The sequence below is a fragment of the Centruroides sculpturatus genome, unplaced genomic scaffold, assembly GCF_000671375.1.
Source record: "Centruroides sculpturatus isolate CEXI.00-Female unplaced genomic scaffold, Cexi_2.0 scaffold1101, whole genome shotgun sequence".
Taxonomy (NCBI): domain Eukaryota; kingdom Metazoa; phylum Arthropoda; class Arachnida; order Scorpiones; family Buthidae; genus Centruroides; species Centruroides sculpturatus.
The window spans coordinates 61,637-81,654 of record NW_019385263.1 but is presented as its reverse complement, the minus strand read 5'-3'; the positions used below and the strand labels follow the sequence as shown (position 1 = coordinate 81,654).

The window sequence follows — 20,018 nt, the reverse complement described above, 5'->3', positions numbered from 1 at the left end:
CGACCATTTGTTATGTGTCATTTTTGTTTGGAATATTATTATTATTATTATTTTTTCAATTTTATAGTAAAATAAATATGTATAATTTCTTGTATTTATTTTTGAAGAGTGAATGAATTTATTTTTTGCCATTCCAAAGCTCATCTCAAAATTTTATAAAAATTTTTAATATTCAAAAACAATGTATTTTCTTTCCTGTTAAATAAATGAAAATCAATTCTATATTATTCAAATATTATAAATTACTATTTTATAATATTTGATGAATAGAAGCCTATCAGATTACACCACTGATCTTAAGATCCTTACTGACAGCTGAAATTTCTCTAAAACTGCCACACTGCAGCAGATCAGATTCTTCTACATTCAAAAACTCTGAAGTTCATTCTGAATGAAGAATTATAAATTTCTTCATTCAGAAATTCAAAATGAACACGCACAGTAGAATCTCATTTTAACAGACTGATTATCCACGATACTCCCTGCTCATAAATTACCCCACCTTTTTAGAGATATCTTATATTTTTATCATGAGGTAAGATGCAAATAATCCTTTCTTACCTGGTGTCAGGTCCTGACTATATTAAGCTAAAAAGATCTTAATCTAATTTTATAAGCTATCCTCAGACATTGAGATCGGGTTCCATGCTGAGTAAGTGAGTTAATAGAAATCCCCCTATAGTCCCCGGCTACTCACAACAGTATACTATGTTAATTCATGAATATATGAATAAATATTTGTGATTTACCCGTATTTTTTCCTTTTTTGTTATGTGTGGCCCGCATAAGTTCAAAAGTTTCAAATGTGGCCCTTACATAGAAAAAGGTCGCCCATTCCTGCAGTACATGACACTGATAATATCAAACAGTTGTTGTATTCAATAGCAGAAAAGCTGCATCAAAACAAACCAAGATGGACAAGTTTTTCTAACAAATTGTGAAGTGCTAACAATCATATGTAATTTGCATCTTTGTAATTACAGTATATACAGTTTCCATCAACTTTATCCTACACATGTATGGCATAATATACAGTCTTGTAACATACTTGTTTCTATAGAATAAAGAATAGAGGTCTCAAGCGACTGAATAATTTCAAGTATGGGCATTTCTTATATGTAGAGGGTTAAATAATGAATATTTTCCTGGTTGTACAGGAAATTCATTGTTCGATAAGATGGAGATTCCTGGAACAACAAATAATTTTGTGAGATCTGTGATTTTTATGCAGATGTTGGGAAAAAACCTTTGTAAACAACTCCAATGAAAAAAATACTCTTGGTGAGAATTATATCGGAGTTCACCGATTGTTTTCACAATTAGGTGGGATAGTTGACACCTAGTTGATCAGAATGCACTGTTAGTGTCAACAGAAGTCAATCACATGACTCCTTTCCCACGAAGAATGTATAAAAGCTCACACCCCCGGAAGCTCCAGGCACGACCAAAGAAAGTTATACTTATCAATGTGTGCATCTTATCTCCATACATTGGACATAGCAACCGAAAGGACATNGATTTACCCGTATTTTTTCCTTTTTTGTTATGTGTGGCCCGCATAAGTTCAAAAGTTTCAAATGTGGCCCTTACATAGAAAAAGGTCACCCATTCCTGCAGTACATGACACTGATAATATCAAACAGTTGTTGTATTCAATAGCAGAAAAGCTGCATCAAAACAAACCAAGATGGACAAGTTTTTCTAACAAATTGTGAAGTGCTAACAATCATATGTAATTTGCATCTTTGTAATTACAGTATATATAGTTTCCATCAACTTTATCCTACACATGTATGGCATAATATACAGTCTTGTAACATACTTGTTTCTATAGAATAAAGAATAGAGGTCTCAAGCGACTGAATAATTTCAGGTATGGGCATTTCTTATATGTAGAGGGTTAAATAATGAATATTTTCCTGGTTGTACAGGAAATTCATTGTTCGATAAGATGGAGATTCCTGGAACAACAAATAATTTTGTGAGATCTGTGATTTTTATGCAGATGTTGGGAAAAAACCTTTGTAAACAACTCCAATGAAAAAAATACTCTTGGTGAGAATTATATCGGAGTTCACCGATTGTTTTCACAATTAGGTGGGATAGTTGACACCTAGTTGATCAGAATGCACTGTTAGTGTCAACAGAAGTCAATCACATGACTCCTTTCCCACGAAGAATGTATAAAAGCTCACACCCCCGGAAGCTCCAGGCACGACCAAAGAAAGTTATACTTATCAATGTGTGCATCTTATCTCCATACATTGGACATAGCAACCGAAAGGACATTGCCATAACGACAGAAAGCCATTCGAACTTCCATGATTATCGCCATTCTACAGTTCCTGTGCCGACTATGATTCATATGGCCCATTCAACGCATGCATATTAGTCATATCCTTATAGAGGTATTTGTATTTTCGAGCATTGTGAACTCTCTCTCTCTCTCAGGATAGCCGTTAGAGCAGCCTGTTTTTATAGTTAACTTATATTTAACCGCCTTTAGCCTATATGTATTGTTATAGCCTCCTGTATCTTAGCTTAATTATTCAAATAAATGCTTGTTTATTTTGTTAAACCTGTCTCCTGTCTCTAAAGGACACCTGCCAGCTTTCTCACTTCCCTCCCCACTCGATTTGCCCTCCTAAGCCATCCCACGACGCGAGATCGGGTTTTACCAACCTGTTGCTGTGTAAGTTGTCATTAGGGATCCGCCCCGTGGCCCTCGGCATATCTCACACATGCAGTTCTCTGTTAAATATCAAGATATGCAATGTTATATATACACTCATAACAAATTAAAAAGGAAATACAGTTATCATTCAATACAACTTCCAGTTTTGCTCTAACATGGTTTTGGAAATCCTCTGTATAAAATTTCATAATTTTTAAGTGTGAACTTCGTTATTCAATTTTTTAATTCGAGTAAGCATACAGGTTATCTCAAATTTGCTCATGAATTTTACAATATTGAAATTTTCAAATTATTTTGTGCTTTTTGTCAGGTTTACTTTAATGAAAACTGATAGGACAATGAAGAAAAAAAACTTGAAAAAACAGGTGTCATTGTTTCCATACTTTATCCCTTAAGACTGTCACTGTTATATTTTTATAAATTAATCTTTGTATATTACAATGTACCACACTGGAAAATAGTTAACAACGTACACAGAACCAATAACTGGTGTGAAATTGTAAAAAACAAAAACTATTGCAAACATTAACAACATTCCATCTGGAGACCATTATAGCACCTGAAGAACTCAGGAGTTGGAAAATATTTGAAATAGTTTTTGTTTTTTTATTATTTCACACCAGTTATTTGTTCTATGTACAGTACATTGTTAATCTTCATAGTTAGAAAAGTTTATTTAAACATTTTTAGAAAAGCATTATTAAACTTTTTTTAACAGTAAGTATTACTTACCTATGAATGATTACTTAATTTGTAAAAAATGATAAATGAAATACAACAATATCTTGGTATTTGAACACAAATTCTAGAAAAAAGTCATTCAGTACTCTACTGAACCACTAGAACAAATTTTTGATTAACAACATATTTTTATGATGAAAATAAAAAATGTGAAAAATGTTGCTGATACTTCTGATCAAGATCAACAAAAAAGCTAAGATGACAACAATGCTTTGTAAAAAGAAGACACCTTCGTTTAACTAAAATTAATATCAATGCGTAATACAGTACTTTTAATTGTGACGGTTAGTTAATTACTGATTGGAAATAAATTATTGATTGCTTTAATAAACATACTTCTCTTAGTAAAGAAAAAGAATAGTATACTTTTGCAAACTTCTGGAAAGTAACCATATGTTTTGCATTAGTCCTTTGTTTCATATAGCACAGATTCACATAACACAGCACATTTTTGGAATGTAACTACAGTGTTATATGAGGGATACCTGTTGTTGACATTATTCCCAATTAATTTTTTTATGTTCTATATGTTAATTATTATTTTATATAGTTACATTTTTAAAATAAAAAAAAAATTAAATTAGTTTTACCTTATGACAGACTTCAGATTTTACTTCTTTTAATGCTCGATCTGATAAAACACATCCACATTGTCTTAAATAACAAAATCTGAAATAAAATTTCTTTATAAAAATTTCAAACTTGAAAACTTATCCTGTTTTATCTGATAAATATTATTATATATATGTAGTTAAACCTTAAGATTTCTAATACATTTAAAGATAATATTCTCATCTGTAACAATTAAATTAAAAAATAAATTAGGTAAAACATTAGTAAAATATATTGAAAATTTAAGTATGTTTTTAAAGACATTTGTAAATAAACTAATCAATGTAAGAGCCAGATATCAAATATTAAATATATAAACATTATTAAAAAAAATTAAAATGTCATAATTTAGATTTAAGTTACATAAGGGTTGTTTGGAAATGAAAGCCCTTTCAATTAATACTGTTTTACTAGAATAAATAAAGGTACAGATAACCCCACATAACACGTCACTTCTATAGCACGGATTCACTCTAACACGGTTCGAGAATTGGGTAAAACTCTTGTACAACATGAAATGTAATAGATTTTCACATACTTAAGTACTAATAGTCCACGAAAATAATAATTTTCGTATTATTTTCGTGTACTATTAGTACTTAAGTATGTAAATTTTCTTTTCCTGCCTTCTGTCGATATATGTGGTCCTTCTTGAACTTGTTTCAGTGTTGCCAGATCTCAATGCTTCTGATTTTGGTGTTGCCAGATGTTTTTCTCTTATTCCATACTTGCTTTACTCTTGCTTAGCACCATATAAGGAAATTTATAAAGATCTTTTAATCAAAAGCAAGCAATTTAAATAGCATATTTTTTGCAAAAGGTAGAGCATGGATCTGAAGATAATGCAGAAAAATTCTCAGAGGATAAGGATATCTTGCCAAAAAGAAAACGCCCTCAGTTAAAATTAATAGTGCTTAATGATGACAAAGAAAACATCGTTTAATTTTTTATTATTAGGTTGTTCAGAAAGTAATTTCGTTTTTTTTTTACCACTAAGACGGATTAAGATGGATTAGTTGTATTTTTCCCACCATTTTTATTCTAAACCGTATTATCATTATATGTTTTGACAGCTAGCATTTTAAGGCTTATTTGTAAAAAATTTTGTTTGATTTTGTGCAATTGTTTATTTTTTGTGTTCCATCAAATATGGAAGATCGAAAGCAGCATTTTCAGCATATTTTGCTCTTTTATTACTGAAAAGGTAAGAGTGCTGTTCAAGTGAGAAAAAAATTGTGTGATGTGTATGATGAAGTTGTATTGACAGAACAACAGTGCTAAAACTGGTTTACAAAATTTCGTTCTGGCAATTTCAATATTGAAGATGCACCACATTCTAGATGGCCAGTTGAAGCCAATGAAAACAAAATAAAAGGTACCGATTGAAGCAAACTGCCGAATAACAACACGTGAAATCACTAAGAGATTAAATTTGTCAAATTGAACTGTTTATGATTACTTGAAACAAATTGGTTTAATTTCAAAGCTTGATATATGGGTTCCACATGTTCTTAAGGAGAGATCTTTGGTGGGATTTTAAGGAAATTTTTTTTGGAGCTTTTACCAGACAATTTAACAATTGATTCAAAAGTGTACTGCCATCGAGTAAACAAATCAAGTAATATCATCAAACAGAAAAGGTAGCCAGAATTGATCAACAAAACAGGTGTAGTGTTTTACCAAGATAATGTCAAATTTCATACAAGTTTAGTAACTCATCAGAAACTGTTATAACTTAGATGGGACGTGCTATCACACCAACCATACTCACCAGATCGAGCACACTCAGATTATTACTTGTTCTGGTCTATACAATTTTTTTTAACTGTAAGACATTTACTTGAAATGACAATGTCAAAAATCACTTGGATCAGTTTTTTTGTAAGCAACGATCAAAACTTTTATGAATGTGAAATCATGCTACTACCAGAAACGATGACAACAAATATTTGACCAAAATGGTCAATAAATAATACAACAAAATATTTATTTATTATAAAAATATTGTTTTTTTTCCCATGGAAAAAAACGAAATTACTTTCTGAACAACCCAATAATATGTATCAGTTAAGAAAATTTTAATAAAGATATTTATCTTAATTATTAAAATATAATAGCATGTTTTTTAATTTTTGGAACCTAACCCCCCCTTTTTGTACTAGTTCTTTGTTTTGTATAACATGGATTCGCATAACACGGCAATTTTTTGGAACATAACTCCCATGTTATATGGGGGTTACCTGTACAAAGATCAATTTTGATCAGAGGATAGTCCAGACAGTTCAGGTTCCCTTTTTGTAAAGTAATGGTCCACAGACACCATGTCATTCTATACATCTCAATTTTGCTCAAACTCCTGCCATGATCACACTAGACTTCTTCCCAACTTTCAGAGCAATATTTCTCCAAATTCATTTGAACGAATTCAAGTTCTTTGCACCACAAGGACAAAATGCATATTGATGTTTACACAATTCCCAAAATCTCTCAATGGGTCTTGAGTTTGTGGAAAAATAAAACATTTCTCCAATGTATCTCAGACTTATTGCCTGAGATGCATTGGAGAAATGTTTTATTTTTCCACAAACTCAAGACCCATACTTTGAAAATAGTCAGTAACTTTGCAGGCATAATGGGCCATTGCTAGATCTAACCAGAATACCATATTTTCTATGGATGAAGACAATCAAATGCTTTTTAATACACTCTTTAGCTATACCTAAGCAATGATAGATCCACAAGAAATGAAAGGTTCAGATGTGTCTGCATTAATCAATTGCCTGCCATATTAAGTACTTTCTTGGAAATTTGGCATTTCTTAAACACCCAACTTTACATGGTATATCTGATTTGTTAGTGGAATGGTAGAATTTTATTCCAGGAATTTGTTTTGGATGATATACACTATCCTGAGATAGTGTATATCATCACCTAGTACCAATACTTTCTCTCCTTTAGCATGCAGCTGAACATTAACAAGTTTTGGCAATTGGTTTTTGCTCTATGTTCCTGCTCCTGATTGTTGTTTGGAGCCCATTCCTTTCTGTGTGCACTGATGTCTAACTTCATCATTATGTCATGTAGGATACTTACTGCAAGACCAAATTTTGCAGTTTCTGTTCTCAACAATGTTGAGATCCTGTTTGAAGTTATGTGTCCATATAACTTTAGCTGTTCCTATGCTTGCAGGATGATAGTACACTTTCTACACTGTGTAGTTCCACATTCCTTGAACCTGTCCAATATCCAAGTGATTATCGTTAATTAGATATTTTCAAGCATAAAATGTTGCTTGGTCTTTTTCAATCTCTTCCCAAAATGTTTTCATAATAATGGCACATGCAGAGCAGAGAGAGCTTCACTTCTTTTATTCTGCATGTTTACATTTCTCCTCTTCCACCTAAAGTGATATTATTCTTAGACATATGCAAGTCCTGACAAGCAGGCTTACAAGTTTTATCTTGATTTGCACAAGACAAGTACATTAATACATTGCTTTCTTAAGTGACTCTCATTTCTGAACATCCTTTAACCTATCACATAGTAAATATTTTCTCTGTTGCGTGTTTCTCCATGTTTAATTTTTTTCGATGTTAAGCCTAATACAATCACACATTTTAGAGAAATAATAATTGTGGCTATTGTATCATTCAAAATTACTTTATATTTTGCACATAGAAAAAGACATATTAATAAATGTAAAAACAAAAAAAATTTTAGAAATTAATTCTAGTATGGTAAATTTCAAAGCAAGGAACAATGCTTAGTGGAATGGAACATTGTTCACACTGGTAACGTGATTCCACTCGCTTTTTGCTTGCTGAACAGACTTTACATACTCTGGTTGAATATTTTTTTCTTATCTGTTGCTGTTATGTGGCTGGGAAAATGCCGTTCAGATAAACATAACGGATTTTCGTGTGATGGTCGACCGCGGCAGGTTAGATGTCTGCTTGTGTAAACTTTCCATCACTTCTCTAACAACAGACATCCGAAAATCAAGAAATGATATCTGTTTTTTAATATGTTGGCAATACAAAACACAAGCATTATATAGTGCAATATCCAGCATGTAAAAAAACTTTTGTACCATTTCACCATTTTTATCATGCATGGATAATTGTGTATCACTCTATCTCACAGATCAATTCCACCCAAATTTTGGTTATTCTAAAATACAATTCAGCTTCATTATTATATCTCCTGATCTGTTATGTTTACCAGAATCTGAAAATTTGTTGTTACTCATCGTACTTAGAATCGGCACATCCCTCTTATCCTTCCAACAAAACACAAACCATCTTTTTGACAGGTCATAAATTCACCTTCCTTCAATTTATGATCAGGAAAATTGCATGGCATTCCAATTCGATTTGTGTTTACAGTTCCACATAAACATGTTTGTTTATCCAGAAGTGTTGTGGCTAATGTTGGTGAGGTGACTTGTCTAAAAAAACCTTGTAATTCTTACCGAGCAATGGTTCTAATTAGGTAAGTACAACTTTCTAACCTTGCCCACCTTCAAAATTTCCATATTCTGTCGTAGCTCCCGTGTAAACTAAAAAGTCTCAAACATATCCTGTACATGACTCACAAATTTCAAAGCTTTTTACTCCAAAACGAGCATGCTTGCTTTGTATATCCTGCCTAAATCCTAGTCTGCTTTTCCATAACATAAGACTTTCATCTGGGATGTAAGCATATTTGAATTTGTGGAGAAAATGATTGATGACACTGCATAATTAATGCAGTTTATCACCACCATCTAAGACTTGATTATTGCCTGTAAAATGCAAACATGACAATAAAAGCAGAAAGCAGTTGCCCGACATCACACTAGAAAAAAATGGTGTAGAAAAAAACATCTTCCTTCGTAAAGTACATATTTAAGCATAGTTTTCTAATGATACTTGTGACCATAATAAGTCCAATGAATTCTCTAAATTCAGGATTTGCTGTCGGTTTCCAGTTTTTTATACGACTATTTTCCAGTATATTGTCACATTTCATCCAAGTAGCACCATACCTGTTTGTTTCCTCAATGCTCTTGCCCACAAGTTCATCATCAAAAAATACACTAAAGCAGTTGAATGGTGTAGTATCACTCTGTAAATTATATTTGATTCCTGCTTGTCCTGTGAAACTGTTGACTTGAGGTCTAGTACAGTTTGTATGGATCCAACCATCATCACTACTAAAACACGGACATTTTGCAATATTATTTCCACAAGCATGACCGCATGGTCTGCCTCTGTATCCACTTGAAGTTGGTATTTCATAATCAATATCACTACTACCATCACTTACAATTTTATTTTGTATATATTTGTTGTTACTGTCTGAATTATCAGACAGTAACAACAAATCCAAACCTAAATTAAATAAATATTCAATAATTTCTGACCTATTCAGAGCACTATTTCTCCCAGCTGTTGCCATGTCAAAACAGTCTAACACCCTACTATCCTTTGTTATTTCTTCTGAACAACAACTCCTATTGTTTTAATATCCTGCTGTGCAAAAACTAGATAACATAACAATTCTTTTGATATGAGTAACTAATTATGGATTTCTGTACAAGTCTGGCGACATCTGATGTTAAAAAAAAAGTTCCTAAACAGAAACAAGATATCTTGGGCCCAACGCTCCAGGTTAGAGATCACGACCCCGAGATATGTTGGGAATAACATAGGTTAATATGATATTCACGCCAAGTGATATTAATTAATAGTTTAAAACTCACTGTGTTCAGCGTTATGAATCATTTAAAAAAAAAAAAAAAAAGATTCATAACGCTGAACACAGTGAGTTGGGAATAACACAGGGCAGGTTAATTAGATAAGAAAGATTAAATCATATAGAGAATGTTTTCTCTTTTTAACAGTTTGTTAAAAGTAATTATTTATACATTTAGTAAAACAATTAGAATAATAAATTAAAACAACTGTTAATCTTAAATCAAATTAATTAATAAAAACAGTGTTAACTGGTATTCTTGTAATATAATATAAATGGTATCCAAGAATACATCTTTAAAAGTGTTTAAGTCAAATTAAATAACAAAAATTTATAACATATAATACAGTATTACTGTATATTATATACAATATCACATTGCATTTGTAGGCATTTATAGCATGAAATACAGCTAAAAAAGTAAAAAAATCATTATTTAGAGATCAAGAGAGGATTAATCCATTTTACATTGTTTCTTATGAGAAAATTTGTTTCAGTTTTAGAACAACTTTGGATTGTGCAAATGAAGATGAAACCTTCATTAAAAGAATCATTACTGCTAATGAAACTTGGGTGTAAAGATGCAATGTAGAAATGAAAAGGCAATCATTGCAATGAGTTGGAAAATGTCACTATGGCTGAAGAAAGTGCAACAAGTCAGGTCAAATATGAAAATCATGGTTTCTTTTTTTTATATCAAAGGTGTTGTGCATCTTGAATTCTTACCAGATGTGAATCAGTGAATCAGAGCTATTATCTGGAAGTGCTAAGGCACCTAAGAGCTTTCTATCTGGCATTTTGCCGATAGAAAAGGCCTGAACTCTGAAAAAAAAAAAAAAAAAACACTTGTGGATCCTGATGCATGAATTTTTTCTTTTATCATGACAATGTGTCAGTCCATTCATCTCTGCTGATTCACAACTTCTTGGCTAAAACAGGAACACCTGGCACTTCCCCCACCCACCTTGCTCCTGCAGTTTTTCCTATTCCCTATGCACTTTGACACAAATTTCAGACAATTGAAGACATCAAGAAAAATTTGCAGGAGCACCTATGAACAATTCTAAAAAACACTTACCAGATTGCTTCCAGAAATGACAGCACCTCTGAAAGCAGTGTATTCATAACGGAGGAGAGTACTCTGAAGGAGACAACTAGATTACAGGTATGTCCAAAAAACAAAAAAAAAAAAAAAAACAAAAAAAATGTCCCAGAATTTTTTGAGCAGACTACATATACAGGATAGAGCATAATTACCTGTCAGTTTGTATTTTGTTATTAAAAATTTTATAAAGGCAGCACTAGTGACTTTAGTATATTCTAGGAATTCAGTAATCATGGAGTGATAATTTGTACAGAAGTATGTTGCTACAGTAAAAGCATTCATAAAAATCAAGTTACTTTAGGTGTTTAGGACAGAGAAATCAACCTTTGAAAATCTCACTGTATAGCTTGTTACAACTATACAGCAAGACTTTAACTGTCATTTTAACATGACATGCCTCCCTCATAAAACAGTTGTTGTTGTGGGTTAGGAAAGTTCAGTATGTTATCAATGATATTCCACAGAACATCCTCAAATGCGATTCCCTTTCAATCAGGATGGAACAGTGTTTGAAAAATCAGGGTAGTCACCTCATGAACATTATTTTCAAAACAATTCAGGCCCTTTCTTAAATTCCATTCTCCCACCCTGTATAAAACTGATTCACTTCATCAAGAATAATGGCAGTGACTCAGTACCAAGTAAAAAGTCACTGACTGACTGACTATATATATAACAATTTGTTTAAAAGATAACTGTTTTCTTAGGTAGTGTGCTAAATTTCAAGTTTTTCTATAAAGGAATTCCAAAATATAAACAATCAAAAAATGTAAAATCTTAACAGAAAAGCTCTATTTTCTTCTTCATCCAGCATTGAAGACATTCCTAGACAAATTTGTGAGAATTAAAACTTTTCATAATAATTTTACTAACAGTATATTGAAAGCATTTGGTTAATAGCCATTACAGAGTGTCAACTGAACTATAAATCATTGTCTTAGGTCTTGATGTAATAATCATTCACAAAAATAAATAAATAAATAAATAAAATAAATAATTGATATCAAAAACAAAAACATCTGAATGAAAGTAAAAAAAATTGCATAAAGCAAAAAATGATGACAATTTAGATAATCAAATCAACTTTTTTCATAAGTTTTTCTTTAGAAAAAATAAGCTTGGCACTTTGAAAGCAAAATGCAGAAAACAAACAATACAGATAAAAAATCTTGTGAGTACTGCTTCAAAATGTTAAGCTTATCTTTATCAAAGAAAAACTTTGTCATCTCAATTTTTTACATCTCAGATGTTTTTGTTTCAATACATTTGTTCTTAAAAACTAATTCTTATAATTGGATTGCAATTTGAAAAAATTGTAGACCTATAAATTCCTACTGTCATCTATCTGTCCCTAATCTCAAGAACAAAACTAGACAGATGAAATCCAAGACCAGATATAAAATCTTTAGGGGCAAAAGGCCCCGATTAAGTATATGTGAACACCCAATGCAAACCGGAAGTCACATTATTTCAATTGAAAACTTCCCCTGAAAGCAGTTAATAGATGATCGGCATGATTCTACTGTTAAAGGAAAAGTATGGTGTACAGGAGCAAGACACGACTAATCTGAGGTGGAAAGCATATATTTTAAATGAAATAAATTAAAAATTGCAGTCTGGCATTGTGATGATGTCACAATAAATAATCACTCATTTTCATTTCAGTTTTTTTTTTTACTTTTAACTTTTACAAAGAAAGATCTTTTTAATCTTTCTAAAATTATTCTATATAATTTTTGTTGAAATTAAAAACTTCAACAAAATTTATTTTTAAAAATGTTGTCAGGTTATTAATATTCATTTACCTAAATTTATTTGTTTTAATTGTTGTTATAGAAACATTTCAAATGCAAATTAGATCATTTTTCAGGTTATGTGACCATGTTTCATTCATGTCTTGATAATTCTATGTTTGAAAAACTTATGAAAGATTCCATATTTGAACTCACATCTTTAAAGTTTCTGAAGATTTACACACATTGCAGAACATCTGTAAAGTGTTTTAGCAAATAAATTTGGAATCATACTTTTCTTGTCTAACAAAAGACATATTATCTCTTATTTAAAAAAGGAAAAAATGATATTTAAATATTTATCAGTATTTTAATAAAGTCAATATAAAAGATATTTGAGATATAAGAGATATTTTACTTACAAAATTATTATTATTAATTATAGATATACTACTTACTTATGTTTTCCATTCATTTCTAAACCAACAACTGGACATATATAACGTGAAGCTTGTCTATCTACATATTCATCACCTTTATCAGCTAACTTTTGTTTATATCCACTATTTTCTGTCAAATTGATTTCTATAATATCCTGTAATGTACATAAAAATTTAATAATAAACAATTATGAAATCTCTTATACAAAAAATTATTTTTATCAAGTACAGCAGTGTCAAAAATCTGGATCAAAAAATGAATATTAACACTTTCAATGGTAACTTCATTGTTCAAGTTATATTTCAAGTTTATGTTGTTGATGTTCTAACATCTAACATTCATTTAGAATTTATAATTTTTTAATATTGAAATTTCAAGAGTATTTTTTGTTAAATATAGTGATTTTGTTTATTATATTTTGAAGTTTTATAAGTATTCCTACATTCCTTATGAAATACTGGCTTGACATAGAACACAAACTTAAATTACAGTGTATTTAGAATTTACAGTACCTAAAAATACTAATTTACACATATATTTGATTGGAGAAACTGAAAATCTAGCTGGGATCTGGCCCAGATTTTCAATGTTTCACTGTTAGAAACATTCTTTATTAAGTAAACTTTACCTTATTAAAAAGCAATATTTTTGTGGTTTATATTAACTTTAAAAATATTGCATATTTACTTTTCAAAAGTTTGCTGTTTATCATCAATAATGAAAACTTTTGAATGATAATTATGCAATTTCAGGGTGTCCAACAATTTCCAATTTTCCTGAGATTTCCTAAACAAAAAGTTGCATTTTTTCCTGACTGACTGAAACAACTCACTGTATAAATTAAAAACAGTTCACAATTTATTTGATGTTATTAAATGAAACTCAGTTATAAGGCTACTCAATTCCATTTATTATATGATTAATTTTTTTCATTTTGATTAATCAATTCAGGTATTGTTGCTTCAAAATGTACAAAAGATTGTATATTATTTACAGGTTCAACATGACAACTTTGTTAAAATATGGAAATTCAAATTGATATTGTCAACCTTATAATGTAACATTGAAAAGAAACGTACTCAGCAAAATAATTAATCAAGTAACTAACATATTAGTCGTTGCCAAGGGAGTTTATTAAAAACTAACGTTTTCGATCTACTCCATCTTATAATGTAAATCAAATTTTCCAAATTATGCAATTCACAGTGAGTAAATATCACAAAATAATCATACTCTTTATTAATTATAGAATAAAATAAACCTTTTTGCAGTTCTTCCAAATGTGTGTTAATGTCCCCAATCTCTCTATTAGCTTCTGCAAGAATCATCATTTTTTTAATTTTTAGCTCTTTCACTATTTCTGCAGCCATCAACTTCTCACTCAACTCTTTCTCTTGCCTTATTTCTTCTTGTTTATGAGCTACCACAGCTTCCTTGTATCTCTGGGCTGCAATTCAAGTTGCATGACAAACTATTTTGATATATCCAATTTCCCCAATCCATTAGCTGACATGACTACATTGTGTAATGTCTTGTAAGCTACAAATGTCTCTTCTTTTTGGTTTTCCATTAGGAATATTTTGTTTGTGGAAAATCCACATTCCATATGAGAATTACCATCGGATATCAATAAAATCATATTCACAACTGTTTCAAATTCTTTTACTTCACCATAATGATCTGACAGACTAAGCTACAAAGAATCAAACCTGTCATGCTGTTTGGAGTAGTGTTTAACCATAATCACTAATTCCTGGGATAACAAAATGTCTTTGTATTGCTCAGCAATTTTAATCAGCTGTAGAATCATTTATCCAGTTATTAGTCTTGAGTTTCTAATGTAATATCTAGCAGTTTTTGTGCTTTCTCTCTACTCCTTGTATAAGCTGGATTTAGGCATAACAGTTCCTTGGTCAATTTGTATTTCAGTGGCAACTTTTCCAACAATTTGGTGGTTAAAACTCGCAAGCAATTTGCACAGTCTTTTCAAATTTATATCACTCTTGTCAGTTACTCCCTTCAAACTTTTCAATTTTCCAATCTTTAGTGGCATATCCAAGGTCTACTGTAAGTAGTATAGGATTGACAGCCTCTGGGATAATTTCATAAAAGTTTAACAGTATAACTTTTATCCCAGAATCTGTCACATTTTTAAGGCAAAGACATCGATCAGCGGCAGAAATGCAATGGTTACTGGGATAATTCCAATTTCATTCAACGGTTTCTGGGATATTTTCTATTCCAGAATCTCTCATGTACCCCAAAACCACATCCTTTTTTGATTCCCCTTTGAATATACTTTTCNTATCCAATATTATATGTGGATAAGTCTGTTTATCATTTACAGAGTACTTTTATATATAACTTATGCAGTTATAAATATAATTAAGACATCTTAACAATAATTTATGTTGTGGCTTTCATGGAAATGAATATAAAAATCTCGGAATACATTTAATAAACACTTCAGGTGAATACGGTTAAAGTTTCCTTTAATAGTAAATAAGCCTAAGGCGGTAATGAATTGAAAAAAATGAAATGAAAGGAGGTCACCAACCTTCAATTGTTAATTATATAAATTATCAATCTCAAGTACTATAAAATTTATAATAAATTTTTACTGGTGACCTAGATTTTTAAGCTTACATTGAACTTTATTCGAGCGTAAACATGTCTTTAACAAGAACATTTCGGAATATATATATATAATATATATAAGAGATATATAAGAGAGCTTCTAGTTTTTTCTGTTTTAAACTCTTCTGCAGTGCCATAATCTTTTCCTTGTCACGAACAGCTTTCTTTTGATGTTCTTTAAAATGTTTGTGCTTTCTCTTCTGCTCTTTTTTCTATTTCTCTTCTTCTTTTAACTTCTTTTTATTTTCCAATTGTTCTTGATAATTTGTGTGTGCTGAAGAAGCTAATTTCAGTAGATCCTTTGTAAAAGGTACAGTACAAGGTGTGGGTTGGTCATACATATTTAGTCCCGCCTTAACAATCAAAAGTGAATTAAGCATTCTTTCTGACATTGATGCTCTATGGGGAGGAAGTGCCTGGCATGAAACTGAAAATCCCCGTTCCACATCGGCATTGCCATGAGAGAGGGTCAATGCTGATTTCACCAATTTGGCTACATTGGGACATAGCATTTGCTCAGTAAGAGCTTTGAAACTGTTGTGATCAGACCTCCTCTATAACCTCATTTCCAAATAAAAAAACTGTAGCTAGTGTTGTCAACTGCTTTTCAGTGAATCCCATGAGACAACACTTAAAAATAGCTATTTACAATTGAAAAAAACTACATATTTTCATATAAATATTTAAAGCCACATAATTAAAATTTTGTATTTTCATAAAACATAGAAATAATTATTAGTAATTATTATACTTAAATTTAATTAGCATGCATAATGTAATCTTAGATCATCCTTCATATCATGTGACACAACAATTTGCACATTCAAATCATTTCTGCTGTTCCCTTTCCATTATATGATGCATTATACAAGCTGCAATAATAATTTTTTTCCTTTTCCACATTTAATACCAAATTCCCTGAGATTTGCATGACTTTTCTCTTATCTGATAAATTCCCTGACATTTCCAAATTTTCCAGGTTTGTTGGACATCCTGAATTTGTTACATTTTCAAACCATGTAACAAATTCAGGTATATATGAGTATGAATAATTATCATTATGTTTTTAAGTTAAATTATCATAACTTAAATTTACCATTCATTATTGTGAATTTTGTTATAATGAAAAAACATAATACAATAAGATTTATTACTTTTATAAATATAATTTGATATAATAATATTTATATTAATTATAAAAATGTTGACACTTGACATTTTTATAATTTATATTTATCATCAATTATTTATCTACATTATTATACTTAATTAAAAATGAATTACATAAACTTACTTTCAGACTACGAATATGTTTAGCAACTTCACAAATGGGTTCTTTCTTAATTAAATATTCAATAACTGCTTCTTTATTATACAATCTTTAAAATAACAAAAACATTGTCATGTTAATTTTTCATATTATATAAAAAATTTATTAAATCCAACAAACATTATTATTATTACATTACATATACAGTAATACCCCGAACTTATGCGATAGGTGGGACCGAGCAATAACCGAGTAAGTCAAATTCGCCTAAGTCAGGGTATAATTTCGCAATTTGTGTAAAATCCAAATCAGATGTATGTAAGCTAATAAATGTTCTCGTTAATCTTATCTCGTCTTTTGATTCATTCACAGTTACAAGAAATCACCACAGAGAGTCTCTCAAGTCTCCGTAGATATAACAAACACAGAAATAAATAACACAAAATAAATTGTAGCTATGTCTCGATTCCGTGCGACATGTCCGAACATGTAAGCCGAACAATAGTGTTGGGGAGTGAGTAATCAAGAGTTGCGTGGTGCTCAAACAAAAGACAAATCGACGAGATTTGAAAATCACGTAACTCTGGGTTTGCGTAAGTCAGGGTAGTGTAAGTCGAGGTATTACTGTATGTGTATTACAGGAAATCCTCGTTAATTCGAACTTGGATAGTTCGAAATCTCGTTAGTTTGTAACCATACTTTTGTCCCAGCCAAGGATATAGATTTATATTTTAAGGAATTTGGTTAGTTCAAAATACAGTTACTTTGAAATTTGAAGTGAGAATTCTGTCTGAACTGTCATATGCATATGTTAACTTGTTCATTTAGATTGAAGTGCCTCCATGCTATAAGGGAACAATACACCAAGAACAACACTAATCTGGTCAAAATGGCTTTGCTTTTACAGTAACGCATTTTCAGGTGTCACCTTACACATGGACTACCTTTTTCCTCTTCTTATCTTAAGATATGGCTGGGTTTCAGGATTGTAAGATTGGGCTACAAGTAGCAGATTGAAATATTTATAGGGCTCTAGACTACTACTTTTGGGAAATTTTAGAAATAATTTAGGCTACATTTCGTGGAAATCTGTTTTACTTTTATAAAACCTATCTGGTGACTTGTGAGGTTCTCACCAGACATGTTCTGTTTACCTTCACATTTATATTATTATTTTTAATTAATAAAAATAGCATTCTATGTACATATCCATATTCCTTTTGCTTAATAAATTATATCATTTACATGGCATTTGGCATATTGTATAGATTTATGTAAATCTTGGATAATTCAAAGTCGTGATTATTTTCATCCCTTGAATTTAATTTCGAACTAATGAGGATTTCTTGTATATATATGTTTGTAATTACTAATATTAAACGTGAAATAAATAAATATATACACACACACTTATTTGAGTTTTAATGTTAGTCATTTTAATTTATATGTTAAAAATGAATAAAATTAAATGTAACTTAACTTTATCAAGATAAAAATGACTAATTTCATGTTCCAATAAGTTCTATAAAGTCTTAAACTGCAATGTGTTTCCCAGTTACAAATACTTTTATAAAATAATCAACCATAGCACATAGCCAACAAAGATAAAGTTTAAGATAAAATAAATATGGAAGATTGAATTGATTTTAAAAGAAAAATCATCACTGAAGTTCTTTAGTAAAATGATGTTAGTTATATGCAATAATCAAAATAATTATGCAAGGAAACTTGATAGCATTTACAAGACCTAATTTTATAACATTAACCTCCTCTTCCCTGGACATGTGACCATGCAGTTGGACATGGAGACTCAAGCACTATATATTATTCTACCACAGATGATGTAATGCCACTTCAAATCCTTCATACACTTATAGATGGTTGAAGCTGGGGTGCTATCTGGCTCCATAAATGCTTCATAATAAGTAATAATCTCTGGTAATAAATAATAAATCTGGAGACTGGGCAGCCTAAAACTTGTGGAAAGAAAGTCAAACATTCCTGGGAAGCCCTAGCTTTATATAGCCAAGTATTATCTTACTGGAAAATGGTTGTAATCCTACCATGAAAGACAACACACAAGGATGAAGGATTTCCTGAATATACACTGCCATGCTGTTAATGTCCAGACCAGCATGCTAACAGTGGGATAGTGTGTGTTGTTCAGCAGTAGAGGCAGGATTGATCCAGTGATTCTCCACATACTAATATGCTGATTGCCTGTTTCCAGACAGAACTGAAATTCATCACTAAAGACAATATAAGAAAATGAGTTTGACAGTATTAGTGTTAATGACAGGATGCACAGCAGTTGCTCTGCATAAAAATTTGTCTCTGCTAGTTGATTTCCAATGATATCAATAGAGTTCTGTAGTGATGCCTGGCATTTGAAGGCCTCCATACAAAAGGTATACTGAAAATTCTGAACACTGAGCTTCTGCAAGCCTTTTTTATAGGATACATTGCATGCTATAATCATTTAATTACCTGTCTAAGACATAGATATATGTGAAGTTTTGCAGTAATCAGATAATACTATCTGGGTGCATAAATATATTTATTGACAAAAAAGTTCACTAAAAACTGAATTTTCAAGCTAAAATTAAATTTAAAATTATACAGTTACAGTTAGTTTTAAAATTAACTAATTTATTTAATTTTGAAATGTTTATAATTAAATATGCAATTTTAATTATCAGGTCATTCCATAAGTAATGTTGTTTTTTTATCCCTATGAAAGAAAAAATGCAAATACACTTGGAACACAATCCTCAGTCGTTATTATAATTACCATCTGATACCACAGCCTCTGCCATCTATTAACCAGTTTTTGAATCCTTCTCTGGATTTTGGTGTAAAAAACTCAGATAATGTTCACTGCACTGCACATCCTCCACATTTTGCAGTGTTTTCCCATCGAGATGATTTTGGAGATTGAAAAACAGATAGAAATCTGTTGGTGCAAGGTCTGGCATATAAGGAGGATGGAGTATTTTCTCCCATTGAAATTCCTGTAATTTCATGCAGGTCCTATTTGCTGTGTGTGGG

At 30.8% G+C, this 20,018-nt stretch overlaps 1 protein-coding gene across 1 annotated transcript in view; it reads right to left on the bottom strand.

Moving 5' to 3' along the window:
- LOC111636851 (protein RTF2 homolog) overlaps positions 1-20,018 on the bottom strand; it is a 49,997-nt gene that overhangs the window by 11,850 nt on the left and 18,129 nt on the right. The window contains exons 3-5 of the mRNA XM_023382241.1: positions 16,995-17,079; positions 13,081-13,217; positions 4,027-4,105 (exon numbers count right to left, since the gene is read on the bottom strand). Of these exons, the coding sequence (XP_023238009.1) occupies positions 4,027-4,105; positions 13,081-13,217; positions 16,995-17,079 (301 nt within the window). The remainder of the gene's footprint in view (positions 1-4,026; positions 4,106-13,080; positions 13,218-16,994; positions 17,080-20,018) is intronic.